Source organism: Taudactylus pleione, unplaced genomic scaffold (genome assembly GCF_031769625.1).
Source record: "Taudactylus pleione unplaced genomic scaffold, aTauple2 ptg000845l, whole genome shotgun sequence".
Lineage (NCBI taxonomy): Eukaryota > Metazoa > Chordata > Amphibia > Anura > Myobatrachidae > Taudactylus > Taudactylus pleione.
In genome coordinates this window covers 1,711,459-1,737,168 of record NW_028285247.1, presented here as the reverse complement: position 1 = coordinate 1,737,168, position 25,710 = coordinate 1,711,459, and the positions used below count along the sequence as shown (strand labels likewise).

The window sequence follows — 25,710 nt, the reverse complement described above, 5'->3', positions numbered from 1 at the left end:
GAATCCTCTATCATAATGAAAGAAGCCGATAAAGATGGAGGATTTGTCATTCAGGACAAATCAGATTACATACGAGAAGTGTTAAGACTACTAGAAGTTTATCATTTTATTCCAAATTACCATCAGATCCCGCCCTGTCATTTGTGGCAGAATTACAAGCACTTCCTAATGGTGCTCTACTTGATGGGGTCATTTCCAGAGAGGAGCTCCTGTTCCTGATTCCCTATTTTCCCACTATTCCTGTTTACGATCACCCTCCCAAGTTACACAAATCCATCACTTCATTCCCCGGGGGCATCCCATTATATCTGGTATCAATTCTCTCTCTTCCAATCTCTCATTCTATGTTGACTCTTTTCTACAACCGTGTGTCTCTCCTTTGAGGTCACATGTCAGAGACACCACTCACTTTTTGCAATTGATTTGAGAACTCCAATGGAAGGACACTTATGCATTCCTTAACTGGATGTGCAGAGTCTTTATACCAACATTCCCCATACCGTGGGTCTCCAGGCAATAAAACAGAACCTTGACTATGACGGGGACCTCTCATTTTAGGCTGAATTTGCTTTATCCTCAAACACTTTTGTGACACTTTCTGTTTCCAGGTGATAGGCCCGGCCATTGGGACCAGATGTGTGTGGAGCTATGCTGACCTGTACATGGGTCAGGTGCAGGACCTCCTAGCGTTAGTGAGCAAGCTCATGATAATCTGGTCCTTTATGGCTGCTACATATATGATATTTTTATTATTTGAGATGGGGACCTTGACACTGCACTTTAGTTGATCTCTTCTCTCAACACCAACACTTTTACATTACAATTCACTCACACCATAGACAGGAACCCGATTAACTTCCTGGACCTGACCCTTAAAATTATAAACAACAGTAAACATTCATCAAAACTATCATGCCTGAGAGTTGAGTTTGGCTGGGACAAGTATGGGAGGCTGAAGTGGTGTGTATGAAGCTGGGAGGTCTGAGCCAACTCTTCCTCATGTGTTGAGAGAAGAGAGGGAGCAGTGGAACTGTTGGTAGTGGTTTCACTAAGGCAGGTACAGGAATTAAATAACTTTATTAGACTGGAACAGTAGTAGATATTGGACTGGCATCAATGTTGTATACATACAGAGTACCTGGGAGCTCAGCACAGAGCTGTAACTTCTGCAGAAGCCATGTTGTACTGGCAATTTGGGCCAGTCAGGAAGTGGAACTTATAGGGCTGAGCGATCAGTGATTGGATGCTGCAGTCAGCTGGTTTGGGAGCAGAGCTCTGAGTGGTGGTGGAGAGTCAGATGACTGAGTCCAACATGGCTATACCCATACTGGGTTTTGGAGGGAACTCTGGCATGCAGCCTGATAGTTAGCATGCTGAGTAAACACACTGAGAGCAGAGCGCTGCGGAGAGAGTCACTTCCATGTCCATACATAGAACACTGAGACCACAGAGCAGAGACAATGTGGGCAGACCTCATAGCCATCTGGATGCGATGTGCAGTGCGAGCAGACCTTTGCGTCATCCGGGAGTGATGTGCAATCACAGCACGAGCGTACCTCAGCGCTAGTCGGACAAACACCGCAGAGGTAAGACACAAGAGAAACTAATAGAATATGGGAGAAATTTGTCAGGATCATGACAAAATTATTCTAAAGAAGTGGGTACAAATGCCCATTTACATTTCAAGAGTGTACATTATGCACCTTGGAAAGAAAATATCCCAAAGGGACAATTATTACTTCTCAAAAGAAACTGTTCTAAAAGAAATTCACTTGAAACACAGGCCAACAGTATAATCAGTTTTTTTGGTCTACAGGTTATCTGAAAGCCATTTTAAATGGGGTTTATGATGAAGTAAAATCTCCCAATAGATAATCTCTACTTGAACCCAATCCAAACAAGCTACATAAAAATAAATGGAAACATTGGAGCTAGCATTTATATCAACAATATCCTTAGACAAGATCAAATGTTAAGCAGTTGCATACCATCTGATCCAAAATTCGTATCCAGGAAAAATGGGTCAATAAAAACACTATTATCACCAAGCCATATGAAACCCAAGAAAGTAACCAACAACTCTTTGGCTTCTATCAAAACCAGTTGGTTTTTACAAATGCGGAAGAAATAAATGTACTACACTGTACATGTTCAATACATAGCTAATAAAACTACAACAATCCCATTAAGCACAGAGGAAAAGAATACAATATTAAAAGTTTCATAGATTACAACTCAAGTTACATCATATATTTATTAAAATGTGGATGTAACTTAAACTGTATCGGCAGGACCTCCAGAGCCCCCAAAATTAGATTAATGGAGCACCATAGAAATATTATTAACAGAATCCAAACTCATAGCACCTCCAAACATTTTAGTGATTGTCATAATGGGGACCCTAAAACACTAAAATTTATAGGAATTGAACATATCCCCATGACTAAACCAGGAGGCTCTATAAGCAGGATATTTTTGGGATGTTTCAACTAAATTCTCTATATCCTTATGACCTAAATGAAACGGTAGACTAGAAAAGTGTACTCTGAAAGCCAGTAAGACTGTTTGAAACCCCTTCTTCTGTACCTATGTTTGGACATTAAGGACCCTGGCTGCTCTAACTATTCCCATCAAGTACTGATAGGACGTATGGTCTGTTTTATGCAAGATCATGAACATTATACTCTCCGGGGGTATTCAATTAGCTGCAAGAATTACCCTGCAGCCAATTACCCATATCGCGTGGGAGAATGCTATTATATTAAATAGCGGCTAATTGGATTCCCCCCTCTGTATTAAAATTTTGAGTAATTTACTCCTAAGTATCTCTTTATCTACCACATTGCTTTTGATAATATATAAGAGGTAAAAATGTGAAAGTAAAATAGAAGTAGAAATACACCACCAAACATTCAGTGATTGCTATCAGGAATATGACCAACAATTATTATGGGGGAAATGTATCAAGCATTGGAGAGAGATAAAGTGGAGAGAGCTAAAGTACCAACCAATCAGCTTTTATCAATGTACAGACTGTTTGAAAAATGACAGTTAGAAGCTGATTGGTTGGTAATTTATATCTCCACTTTCTTTCTATCCAAAGAGCGGTCATCACAGTGATTAAGGTACGCCTACTTACCCTTGTCCTCTTCATTGTCTGGTGAACACTTTATTATTATCCACACAAGAGGGGTGCCTAAAGATACCTTTATGTGTCCATCACATCTTACATTACTGTGAGTGGGGTATGCCTGCATATTTCATACCTATCAGTGTACATATATTGAAAAATGTGATGGCATAATACAATATTGGTTCATCTCCTCACTTTCCTTGTGCTTTTATTTCTAATTATAGCTAATTGGATGAATCAAGGAGACGAGAATCCAGGAAGGGCCAATTAATAAAGAAACCTTGATGAGCCAGTCACTGCAGTATATACTGTGAGCGGGATATGCACATCTGCCTGTTTTGTTCCGGTAACCTTGCTCACTTATCTCTGTATGAGAGAAGTGCAATGATACCTTTAAGGGTATTTACACAATACACAATAGTGTGAGTGGGGGTACACTCTTTGTTCTTTAAAGATATCAAGGTGGTAGAGATTTATTTTCTATTTATCTACCAACACCTACCATTCCAGAAATCCTACACCTAGGGTGGCTGTGTGATGAGCTACATGTTTAAGACATAGGGGTATATTTACTAAAGTGAGAGTTTTTAGAAGTGGAGATGTTGCCCATAGCAGCCAATCAGATTCTACTTATCATTTATCTAGCACATTCTAGAAGATAATAGCTAGAATCTGATTGGTTGCTATGAGCAACATCTCCACCTCTAAAAACCTGCACTTCAGTAAATATACCCCCATACTACACTATTACTATTTGTTTTCATCTCCGATTCTTTCATGTATGTGGATTGAAATTACAAGTGAAAGGAAAAATTAACATCCTGGCGGATATTAGATCATATTATTGGACTATATAAAAGGACTAAGTAGTTTATCATGTAATGTTATGATATTGTTATTTGGCGTTCATGTGAAGCGTCACTGTCCCAATTGTGAATTTCTATAGAGGTTTGTGCATGCATTACTTATCCAAGCTGCATTGTACAACTCAGCATCGGATAATCTGCGAGAACATAGGCGGGGTGGTCGGCGAACCCCAGACGTTCCCGTGCGTTTCTACACCGTTGCAGGGACGTGCATAAATTAGCCACTGCGATGCCCTATGCAACCTGAGGCCTCATAGCGTGCGCTGAAGTTAGCAATTTCTAAGTAAGGTCAGGGTTTGTGCAAGTGTGCGTGAGGCTGTAATGGTACGCGATGGTACCGATGGTTACACAGTCTTGCTAAACATTATGGATGTGTGTAAGGTAAAGTGGGAATCCTTATGTAGTGCTGCGGCGGCATAGCGATCGCAATGAATTAGCATACTATCGCAGTTGAACTGTGTGCGTAATCACTATTGCATTCGCAGTTGCGATCGGTAGTGAATCAAGCCCATGTATGAGGCTGTTCTGAGGAGTCTCTATTTGCCTAACGTAACAGTCATTTGCCACAACTATTTCTGTTCTATTCTAAATATTCAGTGTCCTATTTAGTGTAGTACCCAAAGGTATAGATAATTAGGAATAACTGTCATTACGCAGGAATAACCGTCATTACGCCATCTCTCCTACTTTGTGGTGATACAGTGTAATTACATTTCTGTGTAGGTAACAAATCAGTGATCACAGTGTGGAATAGAAGACGAAGTATCCATACCAGGGACGTGCAGTCAGGGTAGGCAGAGCCTCCCCTGTTATACTCCTGAGATTTGATATAAAATGATTAGAATAATACAAATAAGATATTTATAACTTATAAACATCTTCTTTGTTTATTGTAATAATTTTTACAGTTAACACTCACCAGCTTTGTAGACTCCCTGGGACTGCAGGGAGACGAGAGCTTAAGCAGCAACAGCTCAGCCTCGCTTCTATATAGTCAGACATTGCTTACAGAGCTGCCGCTGGGCCACACCACGGGCAGTAAGTTGCACAAAGAGAGCTAATAGAGGCATGCCTCTGAGTATGGGGGTGTGCCTTGAGCACTGATAGACACCTTGGATGTGTCACGTGACCAGGAAGTGCACTGCAGTGTTTAGAGATTGGAGCTCGGTCAGCAGAAGCAAGAGAAGACACAGTTATGCAGGTAGAAGAATCAATGAACACTGAAACGTAGTGAGGGGAGGAGTTACAGTGAGTAGGAGGTAAGACAGGCTCCCAGGACCCATCTCCATCTGTGCCTCCCCAGCATTGACCTCACTGCACGTCACTAATCCATACACAAGTCAACACCCGGACAATGTAATTCTCTTTATACTCAGTACACTCTGAATATTATTTTACACCTCTTATATGATTGTTGACCTTCTCTCCACTACAGGAAGGACCAAAGGCGTCCTTCATTGGAGTAAAGCATCAGTAGCAAATGACAGAGCTGCACCTTTTTATTTTTAAATTATCGTGTATGTATGGTAATGTCGCTACAAGGTGGTGTGAGGATACATTTTTGCACCCATCTCCTCATTCCCTGGCTTGATCACTGATGTGGAGGAATCCAAAATGTGCCGTATAATTGGTGCTATTCTGGTAACATACTTTCTGCCGCCGTGTGCAAATCAGTCCTGAATAGGACATAGGTACAACAAATTGCCTAGCATGTTGCAATTTACAAATATAATTGTTGGGAGAAGGGGTTGTGTATTGCAGAGGTAAGTCCCTAATGGAACAATAAGGTAAAACATATAAGTAGCTGACTGAAGATAGTACACAAAATGTATCTAGTACAGGTAGGACTATGCAGTTTACCTGGTAGTGTGGAGACCTGGATAGTCTGTGACTGTATAGACTGTATATTGGATTCAGGGATAAATGTGACCTGATAGGCAGTGTTTGGAGTTAAACCACTTATCCTATTACTGTGATCTCCATAAAAAGTCTTTCTTAGCTTCCTCCATGAATCCGATACTGGAGCATAATCCAGGAAGTAGCGCCCGGTATCGCCTGGTAACTTTAACCAGTTTAAATTAAAACTTGTTGCTGTAATATTCAGAACATGCAGATTTCTTGCTTGGATCAGATCTGTTAAACAGAAAGAACAGTAAAATATTTGCAAGACACAGAAAATAGAATATGCTGCAAATTTACATATTAAAGAGGGAAATAAAAAAAAGCAAGTAACTTTGCACCTAGGTAAAACCATGCTGCACTACAGGTGGGGCTGATTAAAATGTGCAAAGAGATTTAGATTTGATAGAGCTTTGTGAGGTGTCCAAACTAAAATCTAAATTGAAGTGTAAAAATAAACCCGTCCAGTATTTGTGGGCTAAATGCAACAGCAGCCAGTATTTAGCCTGTATGGCAAAAATATAAATGTATTTTTCACCCCTTACATTGCAGCATGGTTTGTCCTGGTGCAAAGTTACTTGCTGTTTTATTGCTTTGCTCCCAACTCAAAATCAGCCCCATTACCTGCATTCTGAAATAAACGTGTAACGCACGAAGAGAAGGATAAAGCACACTACGATAAGTCACCGGCCATCATAGTCAACTTGATGATGGTAAATTGTGTTTTAGTGTAAAAAAATTATAAAACAATAAAAGTTGAGTCACCCTTTCTACAATCGTCACCGAAGCTCTAACACTCATTTAAGAGTCTGGATGATAGTAATGGGATCAGTATGATTTACCGCTGGACGCATGGAAGACCGGCACCAGTGAAGATCCCGACTGCGCTAAAGATAAGTATAAACTAATTTATCCCCCCCCTAACCCTAACCCTCCCTTGGGGGTGCCTAACTCTAACCTCCCCCCCAAGTGCCTAACCCTAACCCCCCTGTAAGTGCCTAAACCTAGCCACCCCCTTCCCCGCTGCCTATACCTACCCCTCCAGGGGGTGCCTAATCCTAACCTCCCCTCGGGGGTGCCTAACAGTAAACCCCCCCTTCCCCTAGCCTAACACTAACCCTCCCAGGGGGGTGCCTAACCCTAAGTCCCCCCCAAGAGCCCCTAACCCTTCCCTCCCGCGGCTGTCCGTGCCTGGTGGCCGGCGTAGGTAAAATGACAGGCGTCGGGATTTTGACGCCTGTCATTAGACCCTTGCTGGGATTAGACAGTTGGGACGTCGATGGTCGGCATTTAGACCGTCGGCATCCCGACTGCATACCGATAGTAATATACTAAACATAACAATTGCAAGAAATGTGCAGATTACCTGGTAGGGTGGAGACCCGGATAGTCTGTGCCCGTGTAGACTGCAAATTGGATTCAGGGCTAAATGTAACCAGATAGGTGGTATTTGCTTTTAAGTCACTAATCCCCACACTGGTCTCATCTCCATATAATGTCTTTCTGAACTCTGTCCTTGGATCAGATACTAATGCATAAACTAGGTAATAGCGCCCGGTGTCTCCGGTTAACTTTAACCAAGTTAAATTAAAGCTTGTTGCCGTAATATTCACAACCTGAAGATTTCTTGTTTGGATCAGATCTGCAAAAAGATAAATAATTTATGACAATTTTTTATACACAATAAGATGCAGTAATATTTCTGGGATTATGGCTGTGTCCCCTGACACTGATCCCGCGCTTGTGATCCCTGCTGTTGTCTGTCTGACTATCCGAAATTGTGGCCTTGTCAGAATTGATCATCAGGACCTGTCTCCCTCTGGGCTATGGCAGATCATTTTCCTGTTGCTGGCAATCACATAACTTGAGATGTATATCATTGCCTCTTGCATGCAGGGCCGCCATCAGGGGGGGACTGCCGGGTCTGGAGGCCCGGGCCCGGACACTAAGGGGGCCCGCCCGCTACTACCCTCTGCTGCCACACAATAGAAGTGTGTCTGCCTGCCCGCTGCTATTACCGCTGGCGCCCGCTACCTCTATAGAGAGTGACAGGCCCAACCGAGGGCCCGCTCCTAAGAGCGAGCCGCCCACTACTACCGCCTGACATCAAACATTAGAAGTGACCCATAATGAGTCACTTCTCACTTAGCTGCCGCACTCCCTCTCCGCCTCGCTCCGAGACTCCTACCTGCCGCAACTTGCGAGTCGGCGCAGCGTGACGTCGTGACGTCACCAGCGCTGCGCCGCCGAAAGAGAATGGAGCTGCGGTGTGAGGACTGAGGAGCCGGAGGCTGCAGCCAAAACAGGTAAGTGTAATTAATCTTTTATTATTGCAGCATGTCAGTTGTTGCAGATGTGGGGAGCGGAACTGGCTAGGGGACTGCTTTCTCCCAGCCAAAGGGGGAAGGGGGGCTTGAGTGTGGGCCCTGCCTATTTTTGTTCGTCCCAGGCCCCACAATTCCTGATGGCAGCCCTGCTTGCATGGTCTGGATAAAAGGCCAAAGTAATGCAGTCAGGAACAATACAAGTTGTACCAAAATGAAAGGCATTCATAAAGGAGTATGTTAAGGTTTCCATACATAACTATAAAGAGGTGTAACACTGCTACCTACCTTACTGCAAGCTTTACACTTCTTTCATACCATCCTTCAACAGGCTCATTGCAGTAAGTGTGATACCTCTACAGAGCAATGTTTCCCCAATGATAATCGGTAGATGACTATTGTCAGCCTGTGTGCACAGTCATTTACAGATCTCATTACTAGCACCACTTTAATCTGGACAGGTCTGTCTAACTTGAGTGCCCACTTGAGTGACCAAGCTGGAAATGATTTCTGTTGTCGACACTTGGCAGGATCTGCCTTTGTGTGTCCAAGTAAATGTTATTGTACAATTTTTTTTTTAAACGTATGTTTATTAAAGATCCACACAAAATACATCAAAATATGTCTGAACATAGCAATAGGAATACACAAGAACATAATTCAGTGGTAAGAACAAAACTGTGGGATACAATTTTTAATCTTAAAAGGAAGAATAAAAATAAAAATAAAGAGACCAGCAAGGAGAGCAGAAGATAAGAAGAAAAAGGGAGACAGCGTGGCTAGTACTGTCAAAGAAAAAGAGTAAAGGGGGAGAAAAAAAGAGAAGATTAAGTGAATGGGGAACTAGCATTGAAAAAGGACAACCAGGGGGCCCGAACCTTATCAAATGTTTTGCAAGAGTGGTTAAGGATACTGGTCATGTATTCCATTTGCTGAACCGACCAGACCCTATTAATGACTGATTGTAGGGAAGGAGGCATTAACTGTTTCCAATCAGCTGCCAGCTGACAGGTAGCAGCCGAAAGGATGTGCCTGATTAATTTGTTTTGGTGATAGGTGGCAACCGGAAAAGGTAGGGGTAGAAGAAAAAATTTGGGGTCTAGAGGGATCGGGAGGTGAGTAATTGAGATAATCAAATTCTTAATATTTACCCAAAAATTAGCAAGTTTTGGACAGCTCCACCAAATGTGAAAAAACGTGCCTTCTGACAAGCACCCACGCCAGCATCTATCGGATGTGTCAGGAAACATCTTTTTTAGTCGGGAGAGGACCAAGTACTATCTGTAAGAATTTTATAGACGTTCTCTTTTATTGTGACGCATATGGAACTGGAGGCGGCTCTCTCCCCAATTTCCCCCCAATCATCAGGGTTGAGGGCTTCACTCAGGTCCCGTTCCCAGGCCGCTTCGTGTGGGTCACGCGTGGAGTCTAAAAGAGTAGAGAGTTCTGAATATAGAGCCGATATTAGGCCAGCAATGGAGGAGTGGCGTAGACACAGCATCTCAGTAGGAGTCAAAGAACGGTGAACAAGGCGGTGTTTAACTATGTTATGAAAATTCCGGAGTTGCAGATATTGGATAAATGTTTTGATGGGATATGAAATTTAGACTGGAGTTCAGCAAATGAGGCAAAGGAGGAGTCATGGGTCAAATCATTAACATATCTAATACCAGCCGTTTGCCAAGGGAGAAAAGCTAAAGGAGTCATATCAGGAGGAAACTCTGAGGAGTTAAATAGTGGGATGACTGGGGTGGGAGATGAAGAGAGGCCAAATTTACAGGTGACTGTGTCCCATAATGACAGTGAATGAGAGATAATAAGGTGGTCACGGACACTTTTAGGGTGACGGGCTCTAGGAGGGAAGCAAAGAGAAAGCAGTCCTATGGCCTCCGCTTCAATCTGAACCCATAATCTATCAGAACTATTCCATAGGATACATTGAGTGAGTTGAGCAGAGAAATAGTAATGTTTAAAATTAGGGATACCTAGACCTCCAGCCCGAGACGGTCTCTGAAGAATTCGGAGACGTACCCGTGGCCTTTTTCCCGACCATATAAATTTTGTTGTCTGGGATTGGAGAAATTTGAAAACATAAGGGGGGACATGTGTAGGGAGGGACTGGAAAAGGTAAAGGAGTCTAGGCAAGATATTCATTTTAACTGTATTAATACGACCTATCCAGGAGATGAAATGATGGGTTCACGAAGCAAAGTCTAATTTGATTTGGGAAAGAATGGCCTGGAAAGGTTGATGGTAACGTTTGGTTATAAGAATACCCAAATACTTAATTTTTTGGAGATGCCATTTAAATGGGAAGAGATGTTCCAAAGAGATTTTAGCATTTTGGGGGATATAAAAATCAAGGACATCCATTTTATCCAGGTTAATTTTATAACCGGAGAAATAATCGTATATTTCAATTTCAGTCAAAGTAGCGGAGAGCGAGGTAAGCGGGTTCGAAATGGACAACAAAATGTCGTCCGCATATAAGGCCAGTTTGTGCTCCGTGGATCCAACTAACACTCCAGATATACCTGAATTAGCACAGATTCTAGCAGCCAGGGGTTCTATTATAAGGGCGAAAATAAGTGGTGGGAGTGGGCATCCCTGGCAGGTGCCATTGGATATACTGAATGGGGTAGATGTAGAGCCATTAGCGGAGACGGTAGCTGAGGGAGAGCGATATAGAGCCGAGAGACCCTGCAGAAATTTGCCAGAGAAGCCCATCGACCTAAGGACACCAAACATAAAAGGCAATGAGATTCGGTCAAAGGCCTTCTCGGCATCCAATGACATCAGTAATGAGGGAGTTTTACCTTCATGGATGGTGTGTATTAAGTCGATAGTCTTCCTAATATTGTCAGGGGCCTGACGTCCGAGGACAACAAAACCCACCTGGTCAGGATGTACTAGGGATGGCAGAAAGGGATTCAATCTAGTGGCCAATATTTTAGTGTAGAGTTTTAGATCTACATTGAGTAAGGAGATAGGGCGATAACTAGAGCAAAGTGAGGGGTCTTTCCCGGGTTTTGGTATCACCACAATATTTGCTTGTGTCATTGCGGAGTCAAATGATGCACCATCTAATACCTTATTATTGAAATCTGTTAGATGGGGAGCTAGACTTTCGGCAATTTTTTTATAGTATTGAGCCAAGAAACCGTCGGGGCCAGGGGCAGAGGAATCTTTGATGGATTTAATGGCTGCTTGTACTTTGTCCTGCGTAATATCAGCATTTAAAGAGGAAAGATGGGGCAGGGACAACTTAGGGAGGTAATTGCACAATTATTTACAACTAGCTGAGATAACTGGCATTAGCTGAACTACACCTGCAGCCTTTATTTGTTTACATTGTCCTTGCCTATAACCTCATTCCATTGATCTTGAAAAGGACCTCAATGTTTGCTAACTTGCATGCGAACAGTGGCATAACTACTGTGGGTGCAAAGGGTGCGCCTGATATGGTGCCAGAACTACCTCTGTGGCCCACTGCTCCCCTTGCACCCAGTCATGCACACAAGGTGGGCAGGTCCAGTTAGGTCCGCCAAGGGGGTCTCGGCCCGCCAGCTGATTACAGGTGGCATACTGGCAGGCAGTCATTGAGAGACGGCGCTGCCGCCCACGAGGCAATCAGAGCTCGCAGATCGACAGCCAATCAGCAATGGTGGCTCCAGATTGGCTGCCAGTCTGCGAGCTCCAATCGGCTCATGACCGGTGCTAGATTCAAATTACGCCGTCTTTTCATGTCTGCTGCTGTGCCAGCTGTAATTAGCTGGCGACCTGGCCCCAAATCCACACCTGTTGGTTGCTGATGGCACACAGGGAGAGATGAATGGCTGCTGGAGAGACATGGGGAGGTGAGTTGTTGGGAGGGGCATAATGTGTAATGGACACTACTGTTGTGTGGAACAATGTGTTATCTGGGGACTACTGCTATGTGGCATAATCTGTAAAGAGCATTACTGTGCGGTATAATGTGTAAGGGGCATTACTGGTTGGCATTATGTATAAGGGACACTACTACTGTGTGGCATAATGTGTATAAGAGGAACTACTGTGTGGCATAACTTGAATTGGCTCAGTGTGGCATAACCTGAATGAGCTCTGTGTGGCATAACATGAATGGGCACTGTGTTGGGGCAAATGTATGGTTTTTTTTACCTCTGGAGGGGCCCTTTTAAGATCTTTCTAAGTAGCACACAAAGTTCTAGTTACGCCCTGTATACACAGAGGCTCTGGATTTAATATCAATTTGCATGAGTCATCAAGTTTGCTCAGACTGAAGTTAAAAGGATACTTTTGTAGCTTTCTCACTCTAGGTTTTTGGCAGACTGCCAATTTCTACTGGAGCCAGCCTCTTTCCAGGTTCCCTGTGTAATTTAACAGTGTCCCCATTTTTAGGGATTGCGTAACAGTGTGTGGCCCTGATGAAGTTCAAACCTAGGCAAAAACCTAATCCTGGTCAAACTACACTACCATGACAAATTTGGTGGAACTAGGGGCCTGATTCAGAGTTGGGAATAGAGAGAGATCTCTCTCTCAACTGATCATCTTGGTGAAACCATGCTGCACTGCAGGTGGGGCAGATTTAAAATGTGAGAGAGATTTAGATTTGGGAGGGAGGTGTCCAAACTGACATCTAATTTGTAGAGTAATAATAAAGCTGTGCAGTATTTGTGGGCTACATGTAAAAGCAGCCAGTATTTACACTACATGCAAAATAAAAATTATGTATTTACACCCCTTGCATTGCAACATGGTTTGTCCAGGTACACAGTTAAGTGCTATCTCTCTCTCTATTCCCAACTCTGAATCAGGCCCTAGGTCCAAAATTTTGGCTGTACATAAAGGACAAACAATTGGGCAGACAGAGAGGCTTTCTTGCTTATTATATAGATTATTTTGCTAATGTTTATTCTTACCTGATACTCCAGTAAAACAGTCTCATGCTTATGATGTATGAGGTTGTTCTGAGGAGTTTCTATTTGCCTAATGTAACTGTCATTTGCCACAAGTGACTAGTGGTGAGCAGGTTGGACACCACTGTTCTAGTTTTTACAACAATTGAGTGTGAAATTGGAGGTGTTGCTATCTGATGTCACATGTGCACAGGACAATCCACGTGAATGACCAACACTGGATGATGTTCAACTGTTTGGCACAATAGGCACAGCCTGGTCTCTTCTGGTGTCACTGTGGCCTGTTAGTATGATCAACAGATGTCCACAAGCTCAGGCTGCTTTGTGTTAAGGACCCGCGGGCCATAGAACAAGATGCAGCCTTTGGCCCGTGATGCAGCCTTGTGGGCTGGTAAGCCTTGGCTAGTTGTTGCCTGTGGGCCGTAGAACAAGATGCGGCCTTTGGGCCATGATGCAGCCTTGTGGGCTGGTAAGCCTTAGCAAGTTGTGGCCTGTGGGCCGTAGAACAAGATGCGGCCTTTGGGCTGTGAAGCAGCCTTGTGGGCTAGTAAGCCTAGGCAAGTTGTGGCCTTTGGGCCGTGAAGCAGCCTTGTGGGCTGGTTGTCGCTGATGTGTGACTTGTGCCGCCAGGTTGACACAAGGGGCAGTACACTTGATTGCGTACTCTGGACGCTTGAGTGCGGCCTGTGCCGTCGGGTTGACACAAGCCGCAACACTCTGGATTGCGTATTGTGGACGCTGGAGTGCGGCCGGGTTGACACAAGCATCAGCACGCTGGATTGCATACTCTGGAGTCCGGTCTGTGCCGCCGGGTTGACACAAGCTGCAGTACGCTGACCTGTGCTGCCGAGTTAACACAAGCAGCTAGACGCTTGATTGCGCGCTCAGGACAATTGAGTGCTGTCTTTGCCGCCTGGATGACAAAAATCGCAGAAAGTTGGTATGTGGACCATGCCGCCACAAAAGGAATAACAAAGCTGACAGGAGAACTGGGTACTCAACTGCAAACAGGAGACTAAGCCAGAACCGGAAACATGTGAAAACGCTATCACTGGCATCAGAGCAGCCTACGTACCAGCAAGAAATAGCCACAGGAACCAATCCAGATCAGACCAGGGATGATGGACAACTGCCTGGCGTTCGCCTCACCCTACATTTGTAGCGCGGCAGCTTGTGACACTTTGAGAAACATGTATGATTATGATCTCAACTATTTACTTTTAAATATGCATATAGCCAGTGATGTGTTGTCAGGTGAGGCAGAGCCTTTCCTGTCATACTTAGGTATACTTCAGAGTTTTGACTATAAAATTATAAGAAAAATGTAAAGAAAATATTCTAAATATCTTTTTTGTATTATTATAATCATTTTTATAGTCAAAACTCTGGAGTAAAAAGTGTATGGCAGGTGAGGCACTGCCTCCCCTGTCTACCATTTCCGCACATCCCTGATCAAAACACACCAAATTTCCAGCACTATATACTGCTACACCTTTGTATAATGCCCACATGAACCTTCAGATTCATATATGTATCTGTAAATCTGGCTCTGATACTAGCCAGTGCCTCCCCAGCCATTTACCTCCCCGCATGTCACTGGCATATACAAGTATATCATCCAAATTTGGTGACATTCTGTTAGATCAAGCTATATATATTGTGACAATATCAAGCTAAGTAATGACAGTGAGCCTTGGATCCTGTGTTGGGCTAGAGAGATCCGCCAACACAGGGAACAAAAAGGAGATATGACTACACCTAAAGGCTGCCTTGTATACAGAGCCCAGGTGAGTCTAATGAGGAAGACCAGTCAGGCTGCATGTAGAGTAGGTAGGATCAACGTAATGAGCAGTGATTACAGGCGCCTGGCAATCTTTTTGCTGCAGATAAGTCGTCAAAATAGTACCTTATAAGAGGGACTTCCGGTAATTCCCCATTCGTTACTAAAAATAAGGGGTATGAACCCACATATATGAGAATCATTTTTATTTATCAAAATCGAGCATACAACTGACCATATTGTATGCAAGGTGTGCCTTGGAGGATATACCAACCTCCATCTTTTGAATTTTTTATTTTTTGAAGTTGATTTTATCTGAAGATATTTGGATAAATTTGTTATCTAACTATATCACACTATATTTGGATGTTCTTTATATTTTATATATATATAAACGAAAAACATCGCCATTGAGATTTGACACAAGATCTACATATCAGTATTTGGGAAGTATTATAATCTTTTTTTTTTATTGAGCACCGTGCGCACATGAGTTGTCATAACTATTATTATATGCATGTAGAGTCAGTCTAAGGAGGACTGAAGCAGCCAAATAGCCCAGTGGGAGGCAGGAGGCTGTATCCAGACCTGCAAGGACCACAAATATCTGATGGTATTTGTGTGTAGTTGTGGCAATAAAGTCAGGCCAGGAGGCCAGTGTCCATACTTGCATGCAGCGCAGGGAGGACCCCAACTTCAACCTGTGAGAGAGAGGACTATAAAGACTGAGACTGTGTTACCTTTGCTGACTAGCTGGCCATTATAGAGAGGTGCAAGAAGTGACGCACAAAATAAAGAGCAAACACCAGGTGGATCCATGACTCCGGGTCCATGATCTACCCTACAGTAATGCCGTCCCAGCATTATATTAGTAAGTCAATATTTTTAGACCAGTAATAAGTAAATATTTTTCTATCACTGCAGTATTACTGTACTACATATTAATTAATCATCATGTATTATCATGTATGTATGGTAATGTAACCGCAATGCTGCTTTAGATAGGAGTCACTGCTCTGCCTGTATGAGGATACATTTTTGCCCCTGGTTCCTCCATTCCCTGGTTTCATCACTGTTGTGGAGGTATTTCAAATAGCCAGTGCTACACTGGTACTATAGTTCCTGCCAACCATGTGCAAATCAGTCCTGAAAACAACAAATTGCCTGGTATGTTGCAATTTACAAATATAATTGTTGGGCAAGAATTAAGGGCCTGATTAAAGCAAGGAATGCAGTTGCTAATACGCACGCAATCGGTCGATTGTTGAGTACTGCGCATGCATCGCAGTGCACGTGCTAGCAAATGCGGTCGGAACTACGCAGATCCAGAGCAGAGTAATTGACAGGAAGTGCTGTTTGTTCATGGTGATGGGGGGGTGGTCGGGCGAACGCATGCCTGCCAGTCCGTTTCAACGCCGTTGCAGGGGCATGCATAAATTATCCACTGCATGGCCATAAGCAGCCATAGCACTGATAGCGTGCGTGGCTATTAGCAATTTCTGAGTAAGGTCAGTGCAAGTGTACAAATGGGTCCGATGTTACCGATTGTTTCGCTATGTTGCCCTAGTATATGGATGTGAGTGAGGGGAATTGGGCATCATTATGTCTGCCTGCGACCGCAATGTGAATGCAAACATTTAAATAGCACCACTGATATTAGCAACCGCAGTGCGTGCGTATAAGTAGAATTGCGATCCATAGTGAATCAGGCCCTAAGTCCTTAATGGAACGATAAAGTAGAGTATATAAGTAGCTGACTAAAGATAGTACACAAAATGTATAAAGTTAAGGGAGGACTATGCAGTTTACCTGGTAGTGTGGAGACCTGGATAGTCTGTGACTGTATAGACTGCACATTGGATTCAGGGATAAATGTGACCTGATAGGCAGTATTTGGTGTTAAACCACTAATCCTTTTACTTTGATCTCCATAAAAAGTTTTCCGTAGCTTTCTCCATGGATCCGATACTGGAGCATAATCCAGGAAGTAGCGCCCGGTATCGCCTGGTAACTTTAACCAGGTTAAATTAAAACTTGTTGCTGTAATATTCAGAACCTGCAGATTTCTTGCTTGGATCAGATCTGTAAAATAGAGATAGAGACTATTATACTTAAAATGGAAAGTTTTGTAAAAATATGCACAATAAAATAAAAAACGTAATTTATTGATCCTACACAGTAAGGAGAGTTATATTTCAATGCTATTATGCAACAGAATACACCAAATATAAATGGCTATGCAGACACTATTATGCGACAGTGTATACAAATGGGTATGCAGTATAGTGATCCTACCTATGCTTAAATAAGCTTCAGGAGAGCACAGCACAGAATATGGTACTCTGTAGAGTGCAACCAAACAGTATGTGACAGCCTTCACATTTATAAGTAAAATTGAAGTACAGTAGACCCTGAATACACTGGTATGATAGGGTTATAGTAGTGAGAGGAAAAGGAAAAGAATAGGCTGACAGATTAGAAAAATCACACAGACAGGCAGCGCTAGCAAAAGTCACATACTATGCAGAAAAACACTAACTGCAAAAGGGCGCTACATTCAACTACTCAGACGCAATGTCTGGTAGGCTATAGCGCTACATAACCTGACTCCTGGGTGAGGTATGTAGAGGAACCAAACCCAGCTTTTTCTAGAGAGAGCTGTGGCTGAGACTGCAGAAAATGGCCGCAGGAGACCTCTGAGGGGGTGGGGTCCGAGGAGGAGAGCAGCTCAGAGCGTCCAGACCGCGGTGGAATGGCGCCTTGAGCTGGGGGAGGGGCCGCTGTAATAGGGAAAGCTGACCTCCCATGGCTGATTTTTGACCACCGGGATGCTGGATTTCCGTGCCTTATGTACCCTGGTGGTCTAGTGGATCACGCGGTCGAGGTCGGTGTTCACTCTCAGCACCTCCGTTCTGTCCCGAGACCGGAGGTAAGACTGCCCAGCCGTGAGCTACCGCAAGCGGTAACCCGCCTTACTTGTCCCCTGCATCCGAGTTGCAGTCTGGGGTCCTCCGCGGAGCCGGCTAGCAAGGTCCCCGGGGAGCCCCGCCGAAAGTACCAGGCGATGCTATGGAGTTGCGGCAGCCGGAGGGGTGATAGAGTGGCAGCACTGACGTCATAATGACAGTCTGAAGCTGCGCACTCACTAATAAAGATAAATAGAATTAGAAATCATAAAAATAAAGCTTTTTACTGCATAAGGCAGCCACTGTTACACAAGGTGATCCCAGCTCCTACCGGACACTAAGCAAACTGATTTGCCTCAGGCTCAGGGGCAGGGTTCAGGGGGAAGGGACCATTACATCCTGGCAGTTGAAAGCTTAACTGTTTGGTGTCCGGTACTTATCCACCACCTACACCCCATGGCATCCCTGTGGATCCCTATGGACCCTGAAGAAGAAAGAGAGTTAACAAAGGTAAGTTTTACCATAACTCTCATTATTTCCTGAGTGTTAGTTTGTGTGTGGTTACTATGAGCTCCATTTATCATTGCGAAATTGACTTAAAAAATTAGAAAAGCGCATTGTTTCGCTTTAAATAAGTAGCACTTGAATGTATGTAGCTGTTACCGATTTTGATTTCGTAAAATGTTTTGTACGGCTTTCACTTCATTCTCTTTCCGCAGTTCCCATCTCTGTAATGGAATTGCAGTTTAACCAAATGTATTAAGGTCCGGAACGCAATTATTTTCGGACCTTGCCCCAGAAAACTAACGCCAACTTCAGATGCCGTTAGCATATATTATACAGTGATTTTCCATGTAAATCCCTCCCCACCTCCCCTGCCCCCGACATTCCTCACAGATCACTGCCCGGACTGCCGCCGGGAGCCTGCACACTCTCCTCTGCTTCTGGCCGTAGCGGACAGCCTCTACGACTTGAAGACTGGCCGTACTGCAGTGACTATTCAGTCTGCACTCTCTCCTCTTCTCCCCAGCTCCAAAGCTCCGTGCCCCAGAACACATGAGGTTAGTTCAGTCATCACTGTGTTGCTAAATATGTTGTGGGTTTTGGTCTTAATGGGCGCACATCTCATAATATGATATAGTGGGTAAAATTTAAATATATATTTATTTATTTAAATGGTATAAAATGTACAAGATTTGAATCGATATAAAATATAAAGTCATTAAAAAAATAATTGGATGAATGCACAAAAAGTTGGTTGGTTTACAATCAAATAAACAGGCAAAAGATTAAGCACAAAAAATGAAAATAAAAAATATGTATACAATATGCAGCAATCTTTTAATAAGGACTATTGAAAAAAATGGTAGTATGCAAAATGATTGATTGCCCTTTTAAAATTACAGGATAAACTCCAGTCCAGTATAAAAAAATGCTCCGTATAGATAGAATGAGGATGATAGAAAAAACTATTGTTTGTATATGTGGCCACATGAATTACAGGTGCGCGCACCTCCTACCTTCGTCCATTCCTGTGTACTGATCCTGGACTTAGTGGAGCTTCAGTATTGCATGTTTCATCGCTTGGTAAGGTGGGCTGAAGGCTGTGTCCTCCGTGGGCTTCCCTCAGACACGGAGCTGTATGATCAGGTGGCTTCCGGCTCTAACCTCCGGCGATGGTCTTGCAGCGCTGCGTCCTCTAGGCAGAGTCTGTGAGTTCTTTGCAGGGCTGCACGTATGAGGCGCGGGTGGCTGAGGCAGTTAGGGCAGCTCCGTCTGGCAGAGCTCGTGCCTCCGGAGCTGTAACGTGCTGCCGCTCGTGGTATCTCGCTGTCGCTTGGCTGTAGGTGTGTGGTGGGCATGTCCAACGCGTTTCTCCCGGTCGGGCTTCGTCAGGGACAGTGGTTGTGATGCCGATTTCCTGTCTCTTTCTTAAATGGGATCCTTAATTGTATCTAATGAAGTAATTGTTTTCTTTGTTTCAGGAATAATTGTGTCAGTGTGTTTGCAGGTGTATTTTATTTTCCTTAATTAGTAAACAGTGTTTCTAAACTGGTAACTTGTGTTTAGAATATTTTGAGATAATTGTGGCTAAACTAAATGTATTAAGTAAAAGTTTAAAATTTGCTCTTACAAACAGCCTAAATGAATTTCAGACATTTATAGATCTGAATATTTTCTCAAGAAAACTAACGTTGAAGAAGTTTTTTCTCAAGACCAACCAGGTAGAAAAGGAAAAAGATGAAGATGAATTTGTACATACTGATCTTAGAGAGAAATCAACCTTTTATCCGACTCATACTAGAGGCGCTTTTATAGAGACTTTCCAGAAAGCGGTGGAATTGGACCTTGCCAAACTAAAACAAAAGAAAATGAAAATAAGGAACAATAATTTGACTAAGGATGAGAAATCAGCCCTTAAAGCTTTAACAGATAACAAAACTATAGTAATAAGACCGGCAGATAAAGGGGGGGCATCGTCATCATGGATCTAGAAAAACGTGATCAAGAAGCAAAGAGATTACTGTCAGACAAGGAAACTTATGAACCCCTCCCCTCGAACCCTACAGAAAAATACAAAAAAGAATTTGAAGCTCTACTATTAGAAGGAAAAAGAGAGAGCATCCTGAATAAACAAGAATTTCAATACCTCACACAAACTCATCCGAAGATACCGTTTTTTTATTTCCTTCCTAAAATCCACAAGGACCACAATAACCCTCCAGGACGTCCCATAGTGTCAGGGATTGCCTCACTCACTACAAAACTATCAGAGTACATTGATCAGATCCTGCAACCATTAGTATCAATACAACCAAGCCATTTAAATGACACAACACAAATCTTACAAATTTTGAATGAACTGGAATGGGAAGAGAACTACCTACTGGCAACCTTTGATGTCAAAGCCTTAAACACCTGTATAGGACACACCAAAGGCTGTGAAGCAGTGGAAGAGATATTGAAATCTAGTGAAAATATACCAGCTAAAAAAATAGGTTTTGTGATCAAAGGAATACGTTTCATACTACTACACAATTACTTCTGGTACGGGGGCTCCCACCATAGACAGGTTCGCGGGACAGCTATGGGGACAAAATTCACCCCCAGTTACGCGAACCTGTTTATGGGACACTGGGAGTCCCAAACCATTTGGAACAACAATCCCTACAAAGAAAAAAATCTAATATGGAGGAGGTATATAGATGATGTGATTTTGATCTGGAAAGGCACATTAGAAGAACTTGAAGATTTTACACACTACGGCCCTCATTCAGAGCCGTACGCTCTGAGCAGAGCGCACGCTCTGAATGAGGGCCGGGCTCCATGAAAATGGAGCGTCCTCCTGGACGCTCGTATAGCTGTGGGTCACCACCCATAGGCTATACGAGCGTGCATTTTGATGGCCACGATGGCCGTGACCATCGCGACCATCGAAATTGCGAGCCGGAGCCTGCGGTTGAGTTTTTCAACTGCAAGCTCCGGAGTGATTTTGGCTCTATCAGAGCCAAAATCACTCCCACTGACATCACTAGTGATGTCAGTGGGCCGGCTTTTGACGGGAGGCGCTCCTGTGGGAACGCCCCCGTCAGGGAGGCACGCCCCTGGCACGCCCACCAAAGGGGGCGTGCTGTCAATCAACATTGACAGCACGCCCCCTTTGATCGGACACAACGAGCGAAGGACTTTCCTTCGCTCATCGCGTCTGGCGCATGCGCACGACGGAGCTCCCTCCTTCGTTGTGCGCATGCTCAGTCCATAACATCGACCCACTTGCGAGTGGACAGCCGCTCGCGAGTGGGTCTGAATCAGGCCCTATATCAATAAAAACGACAGAAACTTAGAGTTCACTGCCACCTTCAATAATCAAACTATAGATTTCCTGGATCTTACGATATTCATAGAAAACAATAAAATTCATACCAGAACTTTCACAAAAAAGATTCCGTAGGAACTGCTCGGACATCGATAGTTTTGACACACAAGCAACTGTCCTTAAGAACAATTTTCTTGAACAGAATTATGAAAAAACTCTTATTGAAACAGCGCTCAAAGATGCAAGAGAGACTGAAAGGAAAGATCTTTTATCATACAAAGAAAAAAAGAATCTGGAACAGCAACAACCATTATTTATTACTCAGTACAGCAGTCAACACAAAGATTTAGAACAGATCATACGGAGAAATTGCCACATCCTTCTAAAAGATGATCTTCTAAAACAGATACTTAAGGATAAACCTACTTTCGTCTATAGAAGAGCAAGTAGTATCAAGCAAAAACTTGTCAAAAGTCATCTATCACCAAAGAAGAATTCTCAAGAAGATAGCCAGAACTGGCTCAGGGATAAGAAAAAAGGTTTTTCCTTTGCAAACACTGTAGGGCATGTAAGACTACAAAACAAAGAACCACTACCCCAATTCAGAGTTTAATTTCACATACTACCAAGAAGGAACATCGGATCAAAGAAAGGTTAAGTTGTGACTCCAAAGGAACCATCTATTTGTTATCCTGTCCTTGTGGATTACAGTATGTCGGATGTACTATAAGAAAACTAAGCACACGCCTAGGAGAACACATGAGAAACATTGAAAATGGACTGAGGACACACAGTGTGTCAGAACATTTCAATCTACACCATAATAAAGATTCTTCTCTTCTTTTATTTCAAGCAATATCCAAAGTGAAACATTCATGGATAGTTTATGATTTTATTAAAGCTATGTCAAGAGAGGAGAGCAGATGGATTTTTGAACTAAAAACTCTCGCACCACATGGCCTCAACATTGACTTCGAATTATCCAATTTTCTAAACGGAGGTTCCTGAGATGTGAGGCAGAGGGTTACATGGGACCTTGTGAGCTCCAGTGCAGACCAATACAGTTAGAGAGACATTTACAGTCTTACCACCCTGGAGACACCCAAAATATACCATCCGAACTTGGAAGCTAAGAAGGGTAGGGCCTGCTGAGTAGAGGGAAGGGAAGGGCCTGCTGAGTAGTGGGACTGCCATACGAAACACAGGTACTGAAAGGAACATCTTCTCTCTTTTTTTACACGTGTGGCAGCATGGAAGCTATGTCCCCTTCCCCCTTACCTGACCCTCAGACCACGTGGTTCTAATATATCAAATTGCGGAATAACCAGATTAATGGGGGAAACAATGATAAGAAACAGGAGAAGAAATATGATCTATCAACATGAAGACCAAACATGTGATGAACCAGAATGTTAAAATTAGATTTCGATATATATATATATAATTCTAATTTTTTTTTGGTTAATTCATAGCCACTAAATCAATTACTAATGGGATAGAAACATCTTTCCATTTTAATTAGAAAAATCGTGCTTATCAATATATTAGTTGGATTCAAATAAATTAAAGTTCTTCTAACAAGTGACAACCTTTTTTCAGTTATAATGAAACAACCAAGGAATCTTTTGCTTGGGAGCATTAGGACTATGCTTATTAAGTGCTAACTCTCCCTAATTTAATTCTTAAATAGGAATTTCAATACCCTGAATATACTCAATAATTGAGCTTTGTTTAGCCACAATTATCTCAAAATATCCTAAACACAAGTTACCAGTTTATAAACACTGTTTACTAATTAAGGAAAATAAAATACACCTTCAAACACGCTCAAACAATTATTCCTGCAACAAAGAAAACAATTACTTCATTAGATACAATTAAGGATCCCATTTAAGAAAGAGACAGGAAATCGGCATCACAACCACTGTCCCTGACGAAGCCCGACCGGGAGAAACGCGTTGGACATGCCCACCACACACCTACAGCCAAGCGACAGCGAGATACCACGAGCGGCAGCACGTTACAGCTCCGGAGGCACGAGCTCTGCCAGACGGAGCTGCCCTAACTGCCTCAGCCACCCGCGCCTCATACGTGCAGCCCTGCAAAGAACTCACAGACTCTGCCTAGAGGACGCAGCGCCACAAGACCATCGCCGGAGGTTAGAGCCGGAAGCCACCTGATCATACAGCTCCGTGTCTGTTGGAAGCCCACGGAGGACACAGCCTTTAGCCCACCTTACCAAGCGATAAAACATGCAATACTGAAGCTCCACTAAGTCCAGGACCAGTACACAGGAATGGACGAAGGTAGGAGGTGCGCGCACCTGTAATTCATGTGGCCACATATACAAACAATAGTTTTTTCTATAATCCTCATTCTATCTATACGGAGCATTTTTTTATACTGGACTGGAGTTTATCCTGTAATTTTAAAAGGACAATCAATCATTTTGCATACTACCATTTTTTTCAATAGTCCTAATTAAAAGATTGCTGCATATTGTATACATATTTTTTATTTTCATTTTTTGTGCTTAATCTTTTGCCTGTTTATTTGATTGTAAACCAACCAACTTTTTGTGCATTCATCAAATTATTTTTTTAATGACTTTATATTTTATATCGATTCAAATCTTGTACATTATACCATTTAAATAAATAAATATATATTTTAATTTTACCCACTATATCATATTATTAGATGTGCGCCCATTAAGACCAAAACCCTAACGATACTGGATCAGAACCTCTATACACACCTTCCTATACCTTCTAATATCCTGCCTATACCTTCTAAGGATGACGCTAATTTGCGTACGCAGTCATACCATAAATAAAGACTTAGACGTGGAATCTGTGGTTCCAAAGCACAAGTGTTATTCAGGTAAAAGTTTAGACAGTTACATGCAATTGATCTAGACACAATTTAGGCGCAAAAGGAAAATTATACAGACCCAAGTACAGTATACATACGCAGGCGCTTCCGGACCCGGAGATAGGCATCAGCAAGAGACCCCTAGTCATACAGCGTTCAGCACGAAGACTGAGAACCAGTGTTCGTGCACACATATTTATACCCCCCCAGAATAAACAGGACAATAGGGAAGTTTGTTGCTGATGTCATTGGTTCCCAGGGGAGAAGCATCTGTTACAGCACATTTAACAGGCTGGTTCAAATAGACTCTCCCTGCCTGTAACAGCTGGGGATCTTCCTCTTCACGCCCCCTGCAACATTCTAACAGTTGTTCATGAAATATACATTTTGTTGCTTGTAGGCTCTGCGATCCATAACTTGAGTTTGCATGATGCGACACCGGAATACTGTAAAAAGAGTACGCATCAGTACAAGACCAAACACGACTTGTTTAGCATGTATAATACCTTAGTTATCAAATACCTTTATTTCTCAGCATTTAAACTAACTGAACCAACTTAAATCATACACTTTAAAGCTTATTGAACCTTATTTGTGAATATGTAATGTGTGGGTATTCAGGGTTTGATATAAGGACGCTAGTTAACTTGGGGCAGATGCGTGTGCATAAAACTAACAAAACAGCGGTTTCATACAAAGTCCTATGCATTCGCTAATATGCGACTAGTTAACAGCGCAATTGTGCGTATTAATGTGTGTATGAGAAATGGTGAAAAATGCAATCGCATGGTGCTAAGAGTATCATCGCCACATGTACTAAAATGTGAGTTTGAGTTTTTCTAAAATGGCGCTTAGGCGGCCATTCGCAAAATGGCATCTTGCGATCTCATTTTCAAGATGGCGTCTTGCGTCCAGTCGCAAGATGGCGTCGTCGCGATTACATTTTAAACTGAACTTGTCTCAGCCAATTATTCAGCTTCGACAGTCCACCCTTTGATAGCAAACAACATGCTATAACAATCTGCTATTAGAATTTAATTTAGGCTTACATTTACATATTATTTGGTGTTATTATGGGATGGCACAAGGTGCTTCTTAATCCATCAATAATGTGTCTCTGAGTGGGGACATAAAACTACTATTATATGCACACCACAGATCTTGGAAGATCATGTGAAAGGTGTGGGAATGC

General features: G+C 42.8%; 1 protein-coding gene across 1 annotated transcript in view; it reads right to left on the bottom strand.

The window, feature by feature from the left end:
• The window catches only part of VWA1 (von Willebrand factor A domain containing 1), a 268,972-nt gene that overhangs the window by 88,839 nt on the left and 154,423 nt on the right, over nucleotides 1-25,710 (bottom strand). The window contains exons 5-7 of the mRNA XM_088458647.1: nucleotides 16,731-17,003; nucleotides 7,265-7,540; nucleotides 5,860-6,132 (exon numbers count right to left, since the gene is read on the bottom strand). Coding sequence (XP_088314773.1) covers nucleotides 5,860-6,132; nucleotides 7,265-7,540; nucleotides 16,731-17,003 — 822 coding nt within the window. The remainder of the gene's footprint in view (nucleotides 1-5,859; nucleotides 6,133-7,264; nucleotides 7,541-16,730; nucleotides 17,004-25,710) is intronic.